Below are 21,567 nucleotides of genomic sequence, written 5' to 3' on the forward strand. Positions count from 1 at the left end.
GGCCCCCGTAGCGCAGTGGTTAGTGCATCGGGCTGCGGGCCGGGAGGTCGTGGGTTCGAATCCCATCAGGGTCATGTGGGTTTTTCGGGCTACGGTCGGCTCCTACCCAGAGTGGAAGTGCTATGGTTCCTATGGGAAGGCTGGAATCACACAGCCGAGTGTCATTCACTTAAAGAATGCGACTTTGAGGGTGCTCAGGTTCTGTATACCTGACCAACACCGCAGGTGCGGCAGTTCTCGGGCCTGGTTGACACCAGGATATATTATGACAGTAAGCGTAGAGTGCTGCCCTGTCACGTAGTCTCAAACCAAATTGGAAATCCATAGCATCATCATTATAATCATCCTCATCTCATTAATCATCCAAAATTATAAAATGTCCTTGCTCTTGTGGCCCTTCATGCCCGGAGCTCTCATGGTGACCTTGGTCTCATTGTTCCTGTTCCATCCTTCCCTGAATAGTACTTCTGCTGTCAGTCTTCAACGTGTGACGTTCTGGGGGGTCGACGGAGGGACGTGGTGGCGGTCTGCTCTCTGGAGGGGACGCTCACTTAGTCTGGCTCCGCGACTTAGCAGTCAATGTCGTTAGTAGGGGGCATAGTAGGTAGTGGGCTGAGTCCGTTAGCTCGGGACAGACCCACTACTGAACACCGTCGAAGTGACTCAGCAGAAGTGCAGTGTCAACTTCCGAGGGTAGCCTACCGCAGCGACCCGACATCCCTCCCTGGAGCGTCTGTAAAATCGACAGGTCTGGCAGCGGAACGAAATTCAGATGTGGATGGAGCAGCGAATGCAGGGACGGGGCGGCGTGAGAGAATACCGGAACAAGGAACAGGTGTAGGGAAAAAAAAAAGTTAAAAAAATAAAAAAAGTGCTTATAGGTAGCTGCTATTTAGAACCCGCTAGGCATTCAGTGTTTAGAGTCACACTCTGATACCAGTTTACAAAATATCAACTGCTTGCAGTGATCAGTGTGTGGCTAATGTGCTTATAGGTAGCTGCTATTTAGAACCCGCTAGGCATTCAGTGTTTAGAGTCACACTCTGATACCAGTTTACAAAATATCAACTGCTTGCAGTGATCAGTGTGTGGCTAATGTGCTTATAGGTAGCTGCTATTTAGAACCCGCTAGGCATTCAGTGTTTAGAGTCACACTCTGATACCAGTTTACAAAATATCAACTGCGATCACTGCACACACACACACACACAAAATGTCCATAACTCACTTGTGGCAAATTCTTTTTCCCCTTTTTCTTTGACTCCAGGTACTTGAGCATAACAGAATTGTAGGGCTCCCCCTTGCGAGTGTGGTGGCACTCATCAAAGATGATGAGAGAGAAGACGGACAGCGACGGAATCTTGTCAGGGTTAAGGTGGTTCTCCAAAATCTTGGGCGTCATCACCAGGATGTCGTAGTCGTCCAGCATAAGGTGAAGGTCATCATGGTCCTCAGTCTCCCCAGTAATGAGCCTGCTCTGTGACAGGGAAAAACAATCACACTAAAGATGAGACTTAAAAGGCACAGTTGAGTCCTTTCAGTTTAAACGATTTGGCTTAATTACCATCTCGGATCTAGCCAGCCTTTTACATACAGAGCTGCCAACCCCTGTGAAGCCTCAAGTGTAGCCATTTAGAAATTTAAGTGTAGCATTAATGGTGTTTATAGGTGTAGCAAAGTCTCAAATTCAACGGCAAATACACATGTATTGAATCAATCTTAAACAAGGAAATGTATCAATTTTGTAATTAGTGTAACAGCGTAGCATTTGCTTTTTGTTACAACATTGCATGCTACGTTGAAAGAATACCAGTTGTCAGCTCTGTCAGGGGTGGGACTCTCTTGTGATGAAAAATGAGTAAATCCCTTTTTTCCCGATTTTTTTTAAATGGTACATTAAAATCTGTGCAATCTGAGACTAAAATTCAACTCGTTTGGATCAGGTAAAAAAGACATTCTCCTCACTCCCCCCCCCCCCCCCCCCCCCCAAAAAAAAAACCCACCCCCAACCAAACACACTTTCACTTTCTTTCTTTATTTGGTGTTTTACGTCGTTTTCAACCACGAAGGTTATATCGCGACGGGGGAAGGGGGAAGATGGGATAGAGCCACTTGTCAATTGTTTCTTGTTCACAAAAGCACTAATCAAAAATTTGCTCCAGGGGCTTGCAACGTAGTACAATATATTACCTTACTGGGAGAATGCAAGTTTCTAGTACAAAGGACTTAACATTTCTTACATACTGCTTGACTAAAATCTTTACAAAAATTGACTATATTTTATACAAGAAACACTTAACAAGGGTAAAAGGAGAAACAGAATCCGTCAGTCGCCTCTTACGACATGCTGGGGAGCATCGGGTAAATTCTTTCTCGTCCCAACCAATATGGGACTCCCCCTAACCCGTACCCGCGGGGGTACACACTTTCACACAACAATGGTAACATTGTAATGGTGCATACTAACGTAATGAACCATGTATCCATAATCCAATACTGGCAATAGTATGATCCAAATGACACCCCAATGCATTGAACTCAAAATGACTATTAGTTATCAGGAGTTTTCAGTCAGCACAATTTAATCTCCAGCCTACTGTGTTCTGTTCCATCTTCACTTCTCTCCATATCATTCAGTCAACAAGTTATAGATACTGTGATGAAATGGGACGCGGAAAAATAGATTACCCCAGCGGAATTCCTAAGTTGTGTCCGCGGAAATCCGCGGATTCACGGAAAAGTCCCACCCCTGTCTGTAACACGGGACAAGGCCATCCCTCCACTTGGACACATACCAAAGATCAACAGCCTAACTACTTTCTGCACAGCATGTGATTATATTTTTATGAATTCCTTAACTATGAGGCCACCAGTGGCCTTTAAATTAATTCATAAAAAATCAAATGTATTTTTTTTTTTCTCTGTTGCTAGACAGCCGCTTTACTCAAAGACTTCTCCAGCCTGATTGTAGAAGGACTAACCCTCTTCTAAAAGATACAAGACTACTTCTCAATCAAGTATTGCATAGGCGCAATCAGCACTATTCAGCAAAATAGGACTGCACTGTTTTTCTTACTCTCCAGTCTGGCAGGTAGTTCTCAAAAATCTTGAACTGTTGAGAAACCAGGGGAACAGTTCTGGCCAGGAAGACAGCCTTGCGTGGTGTCTGTGAGTCTGAAACAGAAGCGCGAGATTAACACATCAATGTGTACAGCTCTCTGAAATCTTGAAATCTTTGATCACTGTATCATGAAAGTATCACTCATCAGACTACAACCGCTCAATATATGTTTTCTAAACACACACACACACACACACACACACACACACACACACACACACACACACACACACGTGCGCACACACACACACACACTCTCTCTCACTCATTCACACACACACTCAGATATAGGCAGGCAGACAATTAAGCAAGCAGACTAACCAAAAGTGTCCTTTCATCCAGGCACCCCTTTAAGATCCCACGTTTTCAGACTCTTTCTTTTTAAAACCTGTTTTGCTCAGATTTTGTAGGTCTTAAAGTGGGGTTCCACTGTACCGCTGTATAATTTTTGTTACCATCATCAGACTCCTGCTCCAGGTGTTTCTGCACGATGTAGAGAGCCACTCTGGTTTTGCCCGACCCTGTGGGAGCACAGATGATAGTATTGCGCCCTTGGAGGGCTGGGGCGGCAAGCTCGTACTGGTATTTACGCATTGACATCTGCGGCTTGGCCTTCTTCTCCGAGGCTGAAAACAAACAGATGGATAAAACTCAGAAGTTCACGGATATGAGACTCACACAGACACAGACACACAAACATACATGCAGTGACATTCACAAACACACACACACAGACATGCATACATGTTGTGAAAGTAATTTGCAATTATAACATCATCGCAAATCTGCTAAAGGATATTGCTTCGGAATAGACGATGTTCTGAAACAGCTCGTTCAAGTTTTCTAAGCATTGTGGAAGAGTTGCACCCCACTTTAGCGAGTCAAACAATAACATGTGGTCGACAAGTTAAAACCAGCAATCACAACAAGTAACTTACTCCGATGTGTATGTTATGCAGTATCCGCTCGATATGCCTTTTTAAAAAAAAAATCTGCACATCAGAGCCACATTTCACTGGCAATGGCATGCAGTGATTGCTGTTTTTCAAACTCATGTAACCTCAAGCGAAACTCGCGTGACCCCAGGAAAAACATGTTGTCTGCTATCACTCGGGGCAAGCAATCATTGCCGCAACAAACGGTAAACTACGATGTGTATATTTTTGAAAAAAATGGGGTCATACTGAGCGGATTCTACATAACGTACACATCGTAATTGGTTATTCGCTGTGATTGCTGGTTTTAACTGGTCGACCACAAGTTATTGTTTGACTCACGTTGTGGAGTGCAACTCTTTCACAATGCTTGAAATTCCTGACAGAGTTATTCCTGGAAAACATCTATTATAGGCACCAATGCTAGTAACCTCGCATGTCCTAAAGCATATCTTAATTTGGTAAACAATATTCCACTCCTGCTGACTCATGCACCAAAAAAGACCAAACAATTTTTAAACTCCCATATTATAACCACCCCCCCCCCCCCCCCCCCCCCCCTAAAAAGACTTCCTCACTTTGAAGACCCTGCTCTCTCAGATATTCTGTTTATAGCCCCTGTAAGTTTAGAGACCTGCTCTTTCCATATTAAAACGGTGGAGGTGGGGGGTGTGTGTGTGCATAGAAAGTGGTCATTAACCCTAAGCTTATTTCAGACCAGATTTTCTCAGATTTGAGGAGAAAGTCTTAAAATGGAGGTACATGTAATTAAATCTACCGAAGTTATGCACAAGAAATCTGCAGAACTATGGTCTCAATTAAACAAAGGGGAAATCTTAGAAGGTAGGTTCCACTGTGCTTCAATGGAACTCTGCTTTCCACTGAAAAGGCAATTCAGCAGCCCGCACATCTCATCAGTCTTGTACATTGTCAGTGAAACCCCCCCTTTTAAGACCTCCAAAAATCCGAGAAAATCAGGTCTTAAAAATGAGGGAGTCTCAAAATGGGGGTACATTTATTAACGTTATGAATAGAAGATCTAAAAAAAATTAAGATCTTAAAAAAGGGTGAGTCTTAAATTATGGGGTCTTAAAAGGGGGGTTTCACTGTACAACATGTACCTTCATCGTCTTTCTCTGTGTCATCGTCTTTCTCTGTGTCATCGTCTGAAAACTCCCTGCCCGGCTCAGAGTCTGAGCTAGCCAGGAGAGCATCCTCATCCATGTCCATTTGGTCTTCTGCTGATCCTTCCCCTAGCTCTTGTGTACTACTGCTCATGTCTGCAATGAACAATGAATAACATACTAAAAACAGGAACATTTGTTTCTGGAACGTTAGATTACAGACAAACCGGAACATTCAGAAGTATGTCAACCTAATGTTCCTAAAATGTAGTGGACACCCATACAAATTATGATGAGACACAAAAAAAGAACTTAGCTGAGTTAAGAGTTGAATTTGATATCTGCATCAGAATATCTTATCTTTATTATTATACATGCAATGAATACAATGTAATTAAATAATGAAAGAATTGATTTTGCAACATAAGCAGGCTATCTGTTTTGGATTTTTGCAAAGAACAATGAATTGAGCTAAGGTTGGCCTCTTTTTTTTTAATTTTTATTTTTATCAAATTGATACATTCAACTGACTGTTTGACAAGTAGTTAAACTGCTGGTGTTAGAAAAATATGTTCAAATAATGGAACATACATCCGTGTAGCTATACATCAGAACACACACAGACACAGACCAGAGCATATATATATGGGCCTTTTTCAAAAAATGTTGTAATTTCTGTCCCAGAGATTTGTAAAAATGTAGAAAATCTGCTGCACATCTCTATTCACTGTCCATTTAATTATGTGCTTTGATACAATCCAGTAACTGTTTTATAACACTTTTAAGCCGATACTTTATTATTTTGTTGGAGAAATCTTTTCTTCTTTAGGGTAGGGGGGGTAAAAAAATGGCTGTACCTGGGCAGACACCTAATTTTTACTGACCACAATAATGTGTTAAAAAGGCAGTATCTGGAAACTTAAATGGTAGAAAAGAAATGTTTCAGTCACAAAGATCACATGTGTAGCAAACTATTGATTAAAAAAAAGTTTACTATTTATTATTATTTTTTGAAATACGAAATTAGCATGTCCCTGGTTTTCATGTCATTCCTGTTACCAAGAAGAAAACCAGCTCACTTCGAAGCTGCTGTTGGAAGTATGTCATTTCCTGTGTAACTTTCACAGAAGGCGAGCACTGCTCACTATTCATTCTTCCGGTGGTAAAGTCTTGGGCAGTTCTGTGAAGTAAGTAGTGTCAGTTTTCACAGTCATTCCCGTTACCGGTCATAAACCAACTAAAATTGCATGTGTAAAATATTTAAATGATTGAATAGAAAGTTATAAGTGGAACAAAGTGTTTAGTACCAAAAAGCACAGCTATGCCATTGAAAGGGAGTAATTATTAATTTTATTACGGATGGTCCGTCATTCCTGTTACCGTCATTCCTGTTACCATCAGAGAAGCAACAGGAATGACATCTTGGTAACAGGAATGACTGACATTTGTGGCAAAAATAAATATGAACAGTCTGTAGCACACATTTTGTTCCTTACATTCAAATACGTGTGATTTGACCACACACACACACACACATGGAGGGAGAGGGGAGAGAGAGAGGGATAGAGAGAAAGAGGTAGAAAGAGGGAGAGAGAGAGGGAGAGGGGGGGAGGGAGGGAGTGAGAGAGGGAGAGAGAGAAAGAAAGAGGGGGAGAGAGAGAGGGAGGGAGAGAGACAGAAAGAGAGAGAAAGAGGGAGAGAGGGAGAGAGAGAGGGGGATAGAGAGAAAGAGATAGAAAGAAGGAGAGAGAGAGGGGGGGGGGGGGGGGGGGACGGACGGAGAGAGAGAAACTGAAACTGGACTTTATTACAAATTAATAGAGGTTTCAGGCAGAACCTAATCTTACAACCTGTCCTTTATACAGAAACTTAATATAGACGCACATACATTAATATAAAGAAAAGAAAAGAAAAAAATCATATTTTCGTATTCACACTACAAAAGTGGAAAACAGTTAATAGTACAAAATATAGTGTTGACATTGCAACACAGTTGCATTGAACGCATTGCATATGATAACCCAAAACAACTGATGACAAAAAGAAAATCCTCGCTGATGTTTGATAGTGAATATGTTAAAGAGTTAAAGAAAATAATTATTAAGGTGAAGAAGTTTTACGCACTGCCAGTGTATAACATGGATGGTATACATTTAATACCCAATGATGAAATACAATTCAGAATAGATCAGTTATTTTTTGAAACCTTATTAATGGAAATTAGAGGAAAGACAATTGCCTACGCCTACGCCTCCACAAAGAAAACAAGTCGCGTAAGGCGAAATTACTACATTTAGTCAAGCTGTGGAACTCACAGAATGAAACTGAACGTTGTCCGCCGCTAGTGCAAAAGGCAGTGAAAGTGACGAGCCTGTTTGGCGCGGCAGCGGTTGCGCTGTGCTTCATAGCACGCTTTACTGTACCTCTCTTCGTTTTAACTTTCTGAGCGTGTTTTTAATCCAAACATATCATATCTATATATGTTTTTGGAATCAGGAACCGACAAGGAATAAGATGAAAGTGTTTTTAAATTGATTTCGAAAATTTAATTTTGATAATAATTTTTATATATTTAATTTTCAGAGCTTGTTTTTAATCCAAATATAACATATTTATATGTTTTTGGAATCAGCAAATGATGGAGAATAAGATGAACGTACATTTGGATAGTTTTATAAAAAATTTTTTTTTTTTACAATTTTCAGATTTTTAATGACCAAAGTCATTAATTAAATTTTAAGCCACCAAGCTGAAATGCAATACCGAAGTCCGGGCTTCGTCGAACATTACTTGACCAAAATTTCAACCAATTTGGTTAAAAAATGAGAGCGTGACAGTGCCGCCTCAACTTTCACGAAAAGCCGGATATGACGTCATCAAAGACATTTATCAAAAAAATGAAAAAAACGTATGGGGATATCATACCCAGGAACTCTCATGTCAAATTTCATAAAGATCGGTCCAGTAGTTTGGTCTGAATCGCTCTACACGCACGCACGCACACACACACACACATACACACACACACACATACACCACGACCCTCGTCTCGATTCCCCCTCGATGTTAAAATATTTAGTCAAAACTTGACTAAATATAACAAAAGTATTAAACAATGGCGACTGCATGTGAGAGGGAACAATAAAGAGACCAAAAAGCAATGTACTCACGTTAAAATGACGAACACGGAACGAATAACGGCGACGTTTCGACCTAAGGGTCTTCTTCAGGCACAAAAACACAAAAGTACACACACAAAAAAGAAGAAGAAAGACGATAGAACAAATAAAGAGGAGAACAACTGACAAAACAACTGCACTGCACAAACCGACAAATGACAAAGACAGAGAAGCAAGGGAAGCTACTCGAGGAGAATGAAAAGCGGCAGTTTTGAGGTCTGTAGACCAAACAAAATGTGAGGGGGGGGGGGGGGGTGCGTGAAAGGGAACGAAAGAGGAGACTCGCGTACCCGTGCGGACACACACACACACACACACACACACACGCACACACACACACACACACACACACATACACACAAGGTGGAACAGCGGGGGGAAGGTTGAGATGAATGAATTAACGGCGAATGTTAATTCCATCGGGGCAGGTAGTGCCAAGGGATGATATGATGTGGGACTCCCTGAGTTTGCGCTCGAAGGAGTCGCCACGTACTTGCCACAGAGCCATGACTCTGACATGATCAAGTGAGTGACCAGCGGCGGTGAAGTGAAGGGATACTGGCCTATTGCGGGAATGACGGATGTCAGCCAGATGCTCGGAGAAACGCACCTCAAGGGTGCGCGCGGTTTCTCCGATATAAATCTGGCGACAAGAGAGGCAGACGATCGCATAGACAACGTTGTGACTTTGACAGTCAAACGTTCTCTTGACCGTGAAGGAGCCACGAGGGCCTTGGAGGCAGGTGTCAGGGTGGAGGAAGGGACAAGATTTGCAATTTCGTTTGGAACAAGGAAATGTCCCAGGGGCTGTGGGGTTGGTGGGACTGCGAAGACGGGATCTCACCAAGAGGTCGCGAACGCTGCGGTCTTTTCTGAAAGCACAGAGTGGTTTTTGAGCAAAGATCGAACCAACAGAGTCACTTCCTTGAAGGATGTGCCAGTTTGATTTCAGGATTCTGCTTACTGGCATGTTGTGGGGATGAAACAGTAGGGAAACAACGGGTCTGTCACTGTCCCTAGATGGTGAAGGACTGAGGGCGGACTCTCGACAGACCTGGGTAACCCGCAGAAGGGCGTCACGGACGAGTGCATCAGGGTAGTTGCGGGCCAAAAAGAAAGACGTCATCAAGACAGACTGTTGGTGGAAGTCGTCGTCTTCAGAGCATAGCCTCCGAAGACGAAGGAATTGAGAGAAAGGAATGCTGCTTTTGTTGGCAGGATGATGAGAAGAGTTGAAATCAAGGTATGAATGAGCGTCAGTTTCTTTGTAGAAGACAGAGGTGGTGAAGCGACCATGCAAGATGGAGATGGAGATGTCAAGAAAGACCACAGCTGAGGAAGAGATGTTGAATGTGAACTTGATGCTGGGATGGAATGCTTGGATGAAGTGAATGAAATCGAGAAGGAGGGGTTCAGACAGAGAAGTGGCACCCAAACCATCGTCGATGAACCTCTTGTACAGCTCTGGAACTGGGCCAGAGTAAGACTGTAGAATGAGGTGCTCAAGATGACCCATGAAAAGACATGCATAACTGGGTCCCATCTTCGTACCCATGGCGAGCAGATCAGCGGAGTCGCCATGGGTACGAAGATGGGACCCAGTTATGCATGTCTTTTCATGGGTCATCTTGAGCACCTCATTCTACAGTCTTACTCTGGCCCAGTTCCAGAGCTGTACAAGAGGTTCATCGACGATGGTTTGGGTGCCACTTCTCTGTCTGAACCCCTCCTTCTCGATTTCATTCACTTCATCCAAGCATTCCATCCCAGCATCAAGTTCACATTCAACATCTCTTCCTCAGCTGTGGTCTTTCTTGACATCTCCATCTCCATCTTGCATGGTCGCTTCACCACCTCTGTCTTCTACAAAGAAACTGACGCTCATTCATACCTTGATTTCAACTCTTCTCATCATCCTGCCAACAAAAGCAGCATTCCTTTCTCTCAATTCCTTCGTCTTCGGAGGCTATGCTCTGAAGACGACGACTTCCACCAACAGTCTGTCTTGATGACGTCTTTCTTTTTGGCCCGCAACTACCCTGATGCACTCGTCCGTGACGCCCTTCTGCGGGTTACCCAGGTCTGTCGAGAGTCCGCCCTCAGTCCTTCACCATCTAGGGACAGTGACAGACCCGTTGTTTCCCTACTGTTTCATCCCCACAACATGCCAGTAAGCAGAATCCTGAAATCAAACTGGCACATCCTTCAAGGAAGTGACTCTGTTGGTTCGATCTTTGCTCAAAAACCACTCTGTGCTTTCAGAAAAGACCGCAGCGTTCGCGACCTCTTGGTGAGATCCCGTCTTCGCAGTCCCACCAACCCCACAGCCCCTGGGACATTTCCTTGTTCCAAACGAAATTGCAAATCTTGTCCCTTCCTCCACCCTGACACCTGCCTCCAAGGCCCTCGTGGCTCCTTCACGGTCAAGAGAACGTTTGACTGTCAAAGTCACAACGTTGTCTATGCGATCGTCTGCCTCTCTTGTCGCCAGATTTATATCGGAGAAACCGCGCGCACCCTTGAGGTGCGTTTCTCCGAGCATCTGGCTGACATCCGTCATTCCCGCAATAGGCCAGTATCCCTTCACTTCACCGCCGCTGGTCACTCACTTGATCATGTCAGAGTCATGGCTCTGTGGCAAGTACGTGGCGACTCCTTCGAGCGCAAACTCAGGGAGTCCCACATCATATCATCCCTTGGCACTACCTGCCCCGATGGAATTAACATTCGCCGTTAATTCATTCATCTCAACCTTCCCCCCGCTGTTCCACCTTGTGTGTATGTGTGTGTGTGTGCGTGTGTGTGCGTGTGTGTGTGTGTGTGTGTGTGTGTGTGTCCGCACGGGTACGTGAGTCTCCTCTTTCGTTCCCATTCACGCACCCCCCCCCCCCCCCTCACATTTTGTTTGGTCTACAGACCTCAAAACTGCCGCTTTTCATTCTCCTCGAGTAGCTTCCCTTGCTTCTCTGTCTTTGTCATTTGTCGGTTTGTGCAGTGCAGTTGTTTTGTCAGTTGTTCTCCTCTTTATTTGTTCTATCGTCTTTCTTCTTCTTTTTTGTGTGTGTACTTTTGTGTTTTTGTGCCTGAAGAAGACCCTTAGGTCGAAACGTCGCCGTTATTCGTTCCGTGTTCGTCATTTTAACGTGAGTACATTGCTTTTTGGTCTCTTAAATGTAAAAAGAGAAATAAATATTAAAAAAGAATTAATGATGACATTACAGTTATTAGAAAATAATGGGACCTATGAATCATTACAGATTGAAATGTTAAATACCCAGTTGGAAAATTTGAGGAAGAAAAAGATTGACTGTATAGTGGCTGTTAAAAGGAGAAAAGGTGAGTAGGTATTTTTGTAATATGGAAAACCTTCATTATCAGAATAAGGCCATGATTGTTTTGCAAGATGGTGACACTGGTGAATTGATATTTGAACAAGGCTGACGAGGCTGACACCTATCTTCTTCAAAATGACAAAACAACACTACTAGGCACAACAGCTGAACCAAATCAATGTGTATGGTTAGAAAATGAGCTGTTCTTCAATTTGAGATCAAAAATGGGGTCACTCTTGTTTATTTTTATTTTATTTTTATTTTAGTGTCTGCAAATTTGCTTGTGCGCATTTAATTTTGGAGGGTGTCCTAGGTCTCCGGTACACTGCATAAAAACTAATTGATGAAAAATAAAACTCTTTGTTTCAAACGGCAGGGGAATGAAGTACCTTTCTGGCAATATACTTGCTTTTACCATAACTGGCCGCGTCACACAGTTCCACAGCTAAATGTATGTGATTAGTTTTTTTATTGCGATTAGTGTATAAGAGTAAGTTACAAGAGACAAAGCCACCGTTAGAAATATTTTTCAGGAATTTGAAATCAGTTGAGAAGTTATAAATAGAGAATACTACATGGCTTGCTGTGTCGTACCAGATTTACACGAGTTGTTTTTTAGCGAGCTGTTCACTATTTGAAAAAGCAACGAGTGTAAATCTGGTACGACACAGCAAGCCATGTAGTATTCTGTTTATCCTACATACTGTACTTACGTGTATTTTACTGAAAACGTCCCGCTGTCGAGGTGTCCAAATTGAAGACGCTTCATGTTGGAACCCCGATCTCTTCTAAAGCCTCATGCAATCTATTACATCTAAGTGTGGCGTGACGTGTTAGTTCTAAAGATTCATGGAGGGTAATTAGCGAGCGCAATTTTGGTTTCTATAATGACGTTTGTCTCGGTGCCTTTGGCATCATAAGCAGTGGGAAAAACAGGTCCCTGCCAGACTTGCTTGACATGACCTCATTTACATGATATACACACGTGTGATTAGAACGATTATCTCACGGGTGTCTCTCTCACGTATGTAGGATAAATTTATTTTTCATTTGCTTAATATGATCCTTGAACATATTATTTTGCCACAACTCTGATGAACAGAAAGTCTCAACTGAGTCAATGCCGTAACATTTAAAAATGTCATTCCTGTTACTGTATAGTGTATGTCATTCCTGTTACTACTAATTGATTAATTCATTATAAATGAATGGATGATCAGTTAATGCAGACAACAGAATATTGTCTTTGTCTTAGTGACTTTTCAGTCACAGAGGGGTCTGTTTGGAATGCAACGACATATGCTTCATTTTATTAAGTTTGGCGACCATCCAAATGCCAAGTGTTTGAGAATTATGAGCTCTTTATGTGGATGAAAAATTATTTTGTGAAACTTTTCAATCAAAATCTTCCTTAGAATGTTGAAATAACTTTGGAGAAGACAATGATAGTCAAAAAAGACCCGACTATTACTTTTCATTGTTGAAAAAAAAAGTGAAACTTGGTAACAGGAATGACATTTTTTCCCAATTAAATTAATAAAAATTAATTAATCTCCATTAAGTTGGCATGTAAAAAGGGCACACATGAAGAATACGGTCCAAGAATGATTTACAAACAAGATGTGCATAATAAAAGTTTTAGTTATTACATTTTGTTTTTGGATTTTCTTTGGTCTGAAAGTACAACATTTTTTGAAAAAGGCCCATATACATTGTATACACAAATGCACAAAAATCAGAAAACACACTCTCTCAAGCACACACACACTTTTTCTTTCTCTCTCTCTCTCACACACACACACACACACACACACACACACACACACACATATACACACACACACACACACACACTTTTCTTTCTCTCACACACACACACACACACACACACACACACTTTTTCTCTCTCTTTCACTCACACACACACACACACACACACACACACACACATACACACACACACACACACACACACAGAAAAAAACAGCACAAAGTATACCTGCAGGTCCTGAAGTGCGGGGTCTTTTGGGTATGGTTTCCTCTAACTGCAAGTCCACAGTCACAGTTCCCGCAGTCTGGTCCATAGTTCCACCCATGGCTTCCTTCTGAGTGACTAGTGTTAAAAATACAGTAAATTGGCTTACTTGATATACCTTACACTTCATTGCAAAAAGAACATATTTTGCCTTAATATAAATGACAGCAGGAGAAACAAACAGACAGACAGTCAAACACAGACTCACATGCGCACCCACACATGCACACACTCAAGACAAGTTTACCTGGAGATTCTTCACATGGGTCAATCTTCCGACTAAACCCAGGTTTGGCCCTTTCCAGGGCATAGAAAAACTTCAGTGGCCAATGTGGCGTGCCGCCTGGCATAATAGTGAAGAGCTCCAAAAGGCCTTCATGTAGATTCATATTTGGAATTTCCAGCATATCCATTTCACAAATGATGTTCTCTGCATGTAGCTCTATTAGGATGTCCTGCAATTCACCCGGTGTGATTTTTCTGCTGATTTCTCCCTCCAGGCAGTGAATAATGTAGGAGAAGTACTCGTTCGCCTTTTCATTGTTTGGGTCCAAAGCGCTGGCTTCTGTGTCATCCAGGGGGTTAAGGAACCGTTCATACCCTGCCCGCACAGAATAAGATGAGCAGAGGTTAAGCTGAGACAACACATTCTTAATGTTATATACTATGCATTAGTCCAACCATGACCAAAATCATCAACACCTGAAGTTCTACACAGATTAAGCATGTCACCTGGTTCATAGGAAATCCATGTGGCCCAGAAATTCACAAGACAAAAAAACAGGTGCATCTGAAAATTCCCAAGTAAGCTAGAAACTAAAGAAGTTGCTCCAAGCGATACCAAACCATTCTGACGGCCGGAAACTAAAAGACTGACACTGATAAGTCATTGTCAAGACTACAGTGGAACCCCCTTTTTAAGACCTTCAAAAATCTGAGAAAATCAGGTCTTAAAAAGGAGGGAGTCTTAAGATGGGGATAAATTTACAGAGGTTACTTGTACAGAGAAAGGTTAGAGAAAAATGAAAGCAAAGCAAAAGATAGACAGTGCACCAACACGTCTTCACAGGACGAAAACCATTCGTTCAGTGACGTATTCCCGCGTTCTATCTCACGTGACCCATTCCTCTCGGAATTGTGGGAGATAAAACTTTGTGTGTATATCATCAGGAAATACAAGGCTCTGGCGATCAATTGAATTGACATTAGTCACTGATCAGCGAAAAGTCTGTCAATACTTAATTCGGGTTTGTAACTGTGGGTGTATTCAGTGCAGAGAGACACTGCAAGGCTTACATTAGTTTGACCGTTCCTCAGAAAGGACAAAAAGGTGACATTCGGAAAGGAGCCAGATTCATTAATTTGTTTCAATTTATTTTGCATGTATATGTGAAATTAACTCATTATCTGAAGAAGTAGTAGTGATAAAAACTAGAAAAAGTCCTTCAGTTTTGAGGCCAAGGCTAGGGCGGGGATGTAGCTCAGTCCGTAGCGCGCTGGATTTGTATCCAGTTGGCCGCTGTCAGCGTGAGTTCGTCCCCACGTTCGGCGAGAGATTTATTTCTCAGAGTCAACTTTGTGTGCAGACTCTCCTCGGTGTCCGAACACCCCCGTGTGTACACGCAAGCACAAGACCAAGTGCGCACGAAAAAGATCCTGTAATCCATGTCAGAGTTTGGTGGGTTATAGAAACACGAAAATACCCAGCATGCTTCCTCCGAAAACGGCGTATGGCTGCCTGAATGGCGGGGTAAAAAACGATCATACACGTAAAATTCCACTCGTGCAAAAAACACGTGTACGTGGGAGTTTCAGCCCACGAACGCATGTTCACAACAATATTTTTAAATTTTGTAAATTACAGTTTTACTGACATCAGGTTACTTTGCAAACTAGACAACTTTTCAGTTCAGTGTATATGACTCCCCGTTTCAGTTTCACCAAGCTGGGAAGACGCAACATTTTATAAATTACTTAAGTGAACGACCCAGGAATTATTTAGCCAAAGCTATTTATTCTAGATATCGTTTCTCAGGCTGAACTGTGTATTCACTCAGTATTTGTATCTTATCAAAAATCACAAAAATACCAAAGGCTAGACAGTGAAAAGAAACTGACTTGAAAAGTGTTTGCATTACAACAGCAGTGCATCAATGTTTTTTGATTCAATTTAATTTAGTTATGATATTTTTTGTTGGCAGTGTTTTCCTGGTTATTCTAAAAGGATGTGCACAAACTGACACATTTTCCCGTCTAGTTTATGTTTGCAGCATGGTCAGCCAGACAGAACTGACAGAATGTCAGTGATGTTCCGAGGCGTCGGTCATCGGTCATAGACCGATTTAGGTTGTAAAATGACCGATTGCAAACACCTCTGTCCCGTCAAATGTCCGATCCGATCGCGAAGTCAGCGGTCATTGTCCGATAGTATTACGTCTAGAGCGGTCACTGCAAGAAGAATCTGTACAAACTGACTTGAACTTCAATTTTCACTCTCGGTCGAACAATAACACAAGGGACGCAACTCTCGACCGAACAATATTACAAGAGCCACAACTCTCGCTACTTTTGACAGCGACACTTTACTTCCGCCGCCACATTTCTGCAAAGATGCCGCAGAAGAAAAAGGTTTGCGTGGGAAAAGGGCAGACACTTTTGAGTGGCTTTGTTAAAAAAAAAAGGACGACACGGACAGTAGTTGCAGGGCCTTCGGCCCCGTCGGAGACTGAAGCCTCAGAAGGTGAGCCAATAGATCTACAACCTCAGGAAGAGACGCAAGAAACGAAAGTAGGGGCTACCAGAAAGTTTGTGCAGAGCTGGTTTTCTATGTTCCCTTGGCCCAGAACAATATCTTGACCGCGAAGAGAAACCGCCTGCTCACTGAGACACAGAACATGTTGTTGAAGCAGAAGATAGAGGGGGAGAAGGAGAGGGATGATCAATACCTTTTTGACATTGTTTGCAGATGGAAGTTAAAGAAGGATAGAAAGCTGTTCAAGCTCACTGAAAATGATCACGTGTGACATTCTGAAGTGTGTGAAAGATCACTTGTCACTTGTGACATTAATTCTGAAGCATAAGGTGTGTGTGTGTGTGTGTGTGTGTGTGTGTGTGTCAGTGTGTGTGAAAGATCACTTATGACATTCTGAAGCATGTGTCTGTGTGTGTGAAAGTAACCCTACTGAACACTGTTGCATTTAAAATATTAAAATAAATTTGGAACTGTTCAGTTTTTATTTGCCTTTATTCATATATTCTCAGTCATCTAAAAAGGTTAGGTGCCATGATTGGTTCGCTTGATCTGAATGTCCTATTGTTTTTTTGTAGTCAGGACATGATGTCCTATTAGTTTTTTGATTCAGGACATTTTGTCCTGTTGCCCTCCAGTCCTAGGAACATTACTGGAATGTGTATCTTTCTTTATTTGGTGTTTAACGTCGTTTTCAACCACGAAGGTTATATCGCGACGGGGAAAGGGGGGGAGATGGGATAGAGCCACTTGTCAATTGTTTCTTGTTCACAAAAGCACTAATCAAAAATTTGCTCCAGGGGCTTGCAACGTAGTACAATATATGACCTTACTGGGAGAATGCAAGTTTCCAGTACAAAGGACTTAACATTTCTTACATACTGCTTGACTAAAATCTTTACAAAAATTGACTATACAGTAGAACCTCCCTATTAAGACCTCCCAAAATCTGACAAAATCAGGTCTTAATAGGGAGGGGTCGTATTATGGAGGATGGTTTTGTTATGTCCGGGTCCGTCAATGATCCGGAATGACATTGGCGTTTTGATTGATTCCGCCCACAAAGTAATAATATTTTTCCCTTAAACGATTATGGTGACCTGTTTTCTAATTCAATTAATTACCCACACAGTTTTCTTGCTTGTTTAATCAAGCCACGTAACTACTCGTGGGTTAAGGTTTGAAATAACCAAACTGAGGTCGAACAAAAGCAGCGGTCCCAAAACATGCACATCGATGTCGATACCAGCTACTAATCATAGTCATACGATACCCAGCAACGATTTGGTTGAAAAAGAAAAGTGTCCCAAACGCAAGGAACAAAACGAATACTGCGGCAGTGTGTTGAAACTGATGTAAAATTGTAGCCAAAAGCGTCAGTTTTCACGATGAAACTTGACTCACTCATTCAACTTGGGGACAACTGCACTACGGACTGTCCACAGAGTTGAGTAATTTAGGACACGTACTCCACTACTCACCTTGAAACTTCACTGACGGGATTCTGAGAATTTATTGATTCAAACGAACGCCACGTGGTTGTATATCGCGTCATTTGGTCACGGATCGGGGAAAACCAAGAACAATTCCAGATTTCAAAACCCATGTTCGTCGGCCGCCATTGTTAGCTATACCGAAAATGTTACACACGCTTTGCATACGTACATCGCAAAATGACATGACGTCACCACAACTTTCGGTTTTGGTTTGATGATCGGATTGCTTTCATAACGTTTCTGTAACTTTGCGTGTTTAAAAGGTAGGAGTTCCTGCACAGTTCTTTGCTAAATGAAGCAGACATCTGGCCAATGACCTTTATCTATTCAAAATAAAGTACAGTCGCGAATATGTCAACAGGGAAAATAACGCTTGTGGAGAATGGAGCCTATTTGAGCAGACGACATCGCAGTTGCGATGTGCTCGTCAACTGTTTGCTCAATTTCCAAAACAACATCAAGGTTTGCACAGTTTTGAACTTCTTCTTGGGAATAACAAAGTCGCATTTGACCATGATTTGTCAGTCGTATGTCGGGTTAAGGAGGTAGTCGTAGTACAGAGGATGTAAACAGAGTAAAAAGGATCGGTCATGAAATTTAAAGTCCTAACTTAGAGGAAGTCGTAATAAGGAAGGTCTTAATAGGGAGGCTCTACTGTACTCTATACAAGAAACACTTAACAAGGGTAAAAGGAGAAACAGAATCCGCCAAGGACGGTCCCAAGCCCGGCTGAAAAAGGAGGAGGGTTGGGCGTGGGGTTAGCACCCCCACCCTGCAAAAACGACTTCGCTACAGAAACGTCAACAACAGAAGAAACAGAAAACTTTATCCTGGGAGAGGAAGGTTCTTCATCAAGAAGACCTATGACGCTGTGTGGTGAAAGCCGAAAGGAAGCCACAAAGCCGACTACCCTTCTGTCAACCAGGAAAACCACCATTGGCACATGGAATGTTAGGACCATGTATGAGCCAGGAAAGACTGCGCAGGTAGCAGCGGAAATGAGGAGGAACAACTTGACCTTGTTAGGCATCAGTGAGACACGATGGACTGATGCTGGACAGAGACGGCTGATGACAGGAGAGCTGTTGCTGTACTCAGGGCATGAAGAGAATGACGCACACCACACACAGGGAGTAGGCCTCATGCTGTCCAAGCAAGCACAGAGATCACTGATTGGATGGGAGGCGCACGGCCCCAGGATCATCACAGCATCTTTCCGCACCAAGAAGAAAAGGATCAAGATGCACGTTGTCCAGTGCTACGCTCCAACCAACGACAGCGAGGACGAAGAAAAAGACCGCCTTTACAGCAGGCTGCAGAGGATCCTTGAAACATACCCGGACAAAGATGTAACCATCCTCATGGGAGATGTGAACGCCAAGATCGGGTCTGACAACACCGGGTATGAACGAGTCATGGGAACCCATGCCTTGGGAGTGATGAACGAGAATGGAGAAAGATTTGCGGACCTGTGTGCCCTCAACAGTCTGGTCATCGGAGGTAGCATCTTCCCTCACAAGCGGATCCACAAGAATACCTCACGGCTGTTTCTTTCAGCCTGCCTGCCCACACTCAGTTTCCCGAAACTTTCCCTGCTGCCAGCGAGCGCTGATAAGCGCAGCGACAGCCCAGGCTGGAGTTCTAAAATTACCACAGCGTGGGAAATTGATAACAGCGGTTGTGTGGCACAGGCATATCACAGCTGGGAAAACGTGTACTTTTTGTTTGTTACCTTTACTTATCGTCTCGTTTGTGTGGCTAATGCAAAACGGACACCAGCTGAGAGACGACATTCTGACCTACACATCGATGCCAAACACGATGTGAATGGTTTTCAAGAGTCTGCACCACAGAGAGTTTGAATAAAGAGGAAAAATCAGGGCTGAGTTGTGTGTTTGATTGTGTGTGTGAGACATGTAACATTTAAACAACAATAGAGATCGAACTATAGTTCTCACAACAAGGAAACATACATGCTGACAAAGTTTAGCATGCCTTGAATAAGAACAACGGACCTGTATTTAGGCATCCTGATGGGGGGTAGTTGTAGCGGGGCTCAGAAATAGGTCACTGACACACTATTAGCTTGCCGAGGGGAGGAAGGTATAACGGTATTCCACAGGCACTCCTTAGCCCACTCAGATTACAGTGCAGGGATCACAGAGTTCCACTCATGTCAGATCGACACAGTTGTCACAATAGCACATTTGTTGATATTACACACATTATTGAGTTCACGAAGCAAAAAGACTGAACATTAATGTCAAACACACTTTGTAATTCATGCCCAAAACACTTTTATGGCATGACAAATAACAGGGCGACAGTAGGTAAAAATGCAGTTTATGTTGTTTTCCTCTTCTGTACAGCTGGTATCACAGAGTGGAGTGCAGGTGACACGAGGGTCATATGCTCGGTCATTATTAACCTGAGCTTTGCCTCCTCCGTTTGCAGTCCGTATGTTCTGCTTTTTAAAATGTTTACTGTGGCGTGTGTTTCTTCTCCTCCCTGTTCGCCATGCAAAGCAAGACCAAAGCCCCAATCCCTCATGAAGTCAATACAGTGACACTCCAAGATGTGAAGTTTGGGAATAATTTTGCTGGGGAAGTTGAGCCGAAAGAATGTCATGTAGCCGTTGATGTTTTTAGCGATGCTTTGCAAGGTGTTGACAGTCCGGTAGGGTTGCTTGTGAGATACATCTCTGTGGATTTGTGAGTACAGTTCATTTAGTGTCTGGAACCTTTCGCTGATGTCATCTGCCTGTGCATGCAAAGTGTGGTCGTCTGTAGACTGCATGGCATTCCTGATGACACTGTCACAGATGTCTTGATACACGCCGTCCTTCAGGTAACGATGGCAGTGGTTGCCAACAAACGACCTGCCGTGGTAGGCTTGTATGGTTATTTTGTTTTTCTTCAGTGCTATGTCGAGGCCAGATGTTGTTGGGCCACACAGGAATGGCAAATCTGCTTCTTCTTTCAAAACTTGAATTTCATCTTCAAACTCTTCTATCTTGCTAAGTATATCATTTCTTCGTTGCTGGAAATTGCTCAAAGTTTCATCACTACCAGGCTCTGAAAACACTGCCATTCCTTCAGCAAGACGCATTTCTTTTTCTTTACTTTTGATGTGGCGGAGCTTGTCAATGTACATTTCAAAGGGAGTGGGGTTTTCGTGGTTGCCATCCTCCTCTGCAAGTTTGTCAGCTATGGCTTTGTCCAGTTCATGACACTGCTCTTCCAGGAGAGTGTGGTGTTTTTTCACGATCCCTAGCAACAGGTGCAGGTATGGCGGTGCAACTTGTGCCACGTCAACTGTGAAGATGGGTTTTCTGATTACATTGTTGAAGCTCTTTGCATTCTTCTTCTCTTTCCCTGCTCTTTTGAAGCGCTGGTAATCTCTCCTCAGTGTGACGAGGTTCCTTTTTTCCGAGTGTGGCCGATCCTGGGGTGCTTTTTGTGTCTGCTGTTTTGTTGCTGTACACCACAGACACGGATGCACTCCTTGAGAACCCGACAGACCGAAGAGCTTCAACAAGAAATCGTAATCCCCAAACAAGAAAACGCGAATCTTTTTTCTTCGCCATTCCATGTTTT

General features: G+C 42.8%; 1 protein-coding gene across 1 annotated transcript in view; it reads right to left on the bottom strand.

Moving 5' to 3' along the window:
- Positions 1-21,567, bottom strand: part of LOC138982296 (ATP-dependent RNA helicase DHX58-like) — a 42,264-nt gene that overhangs the window by 9,193 nt on the left and 11,504 nt on the right. The window contains exons 4-9 of the mRNA XM_070355556.1: positions 13,974-14,327; positions 13,691-13,804; positions 5,178-5,336; positions 3,577-3,747; positions 3,077-3,174; positions 1,229-1,477 (exon numbers count right to left, since the gene is read on the bottom strand). Of these exons, the coding sequence (XP_070211657.1) occupies positions 1,229-1,477; positions 3,077-3,174; positions 3,577-3,747; positions 5,178-5,336; positions 13,691-13,804; positions 13,974-14,327 (1,145 nt within the window). The remainder of the gene's footprint in view (positions 1-1,228; positions 1,478-3,076; positions 3,175-3,576; positions 3,748-5,177; positions 5,337-13,690; positions 13,805-13,973; positions 14,328-21,567) is intronic.

The sequence above is a fragment of the Littorina saxatilis genome, linkage group LG12 (genome assembly GCF_037325665.1).
Source record: "Littorina saxatilis isolate snail1 linkage group LG12, US_GU_Lsax_2.0, whole genome shotgun sequence".
Classification (NCBI taxonomy): domain Eukaryota; kingdom Metazoa; phylum Mollusca; class Gastropoda; order Littorinimorpha; family Littorinidae; genus Littorina; species Littorina saxatilis.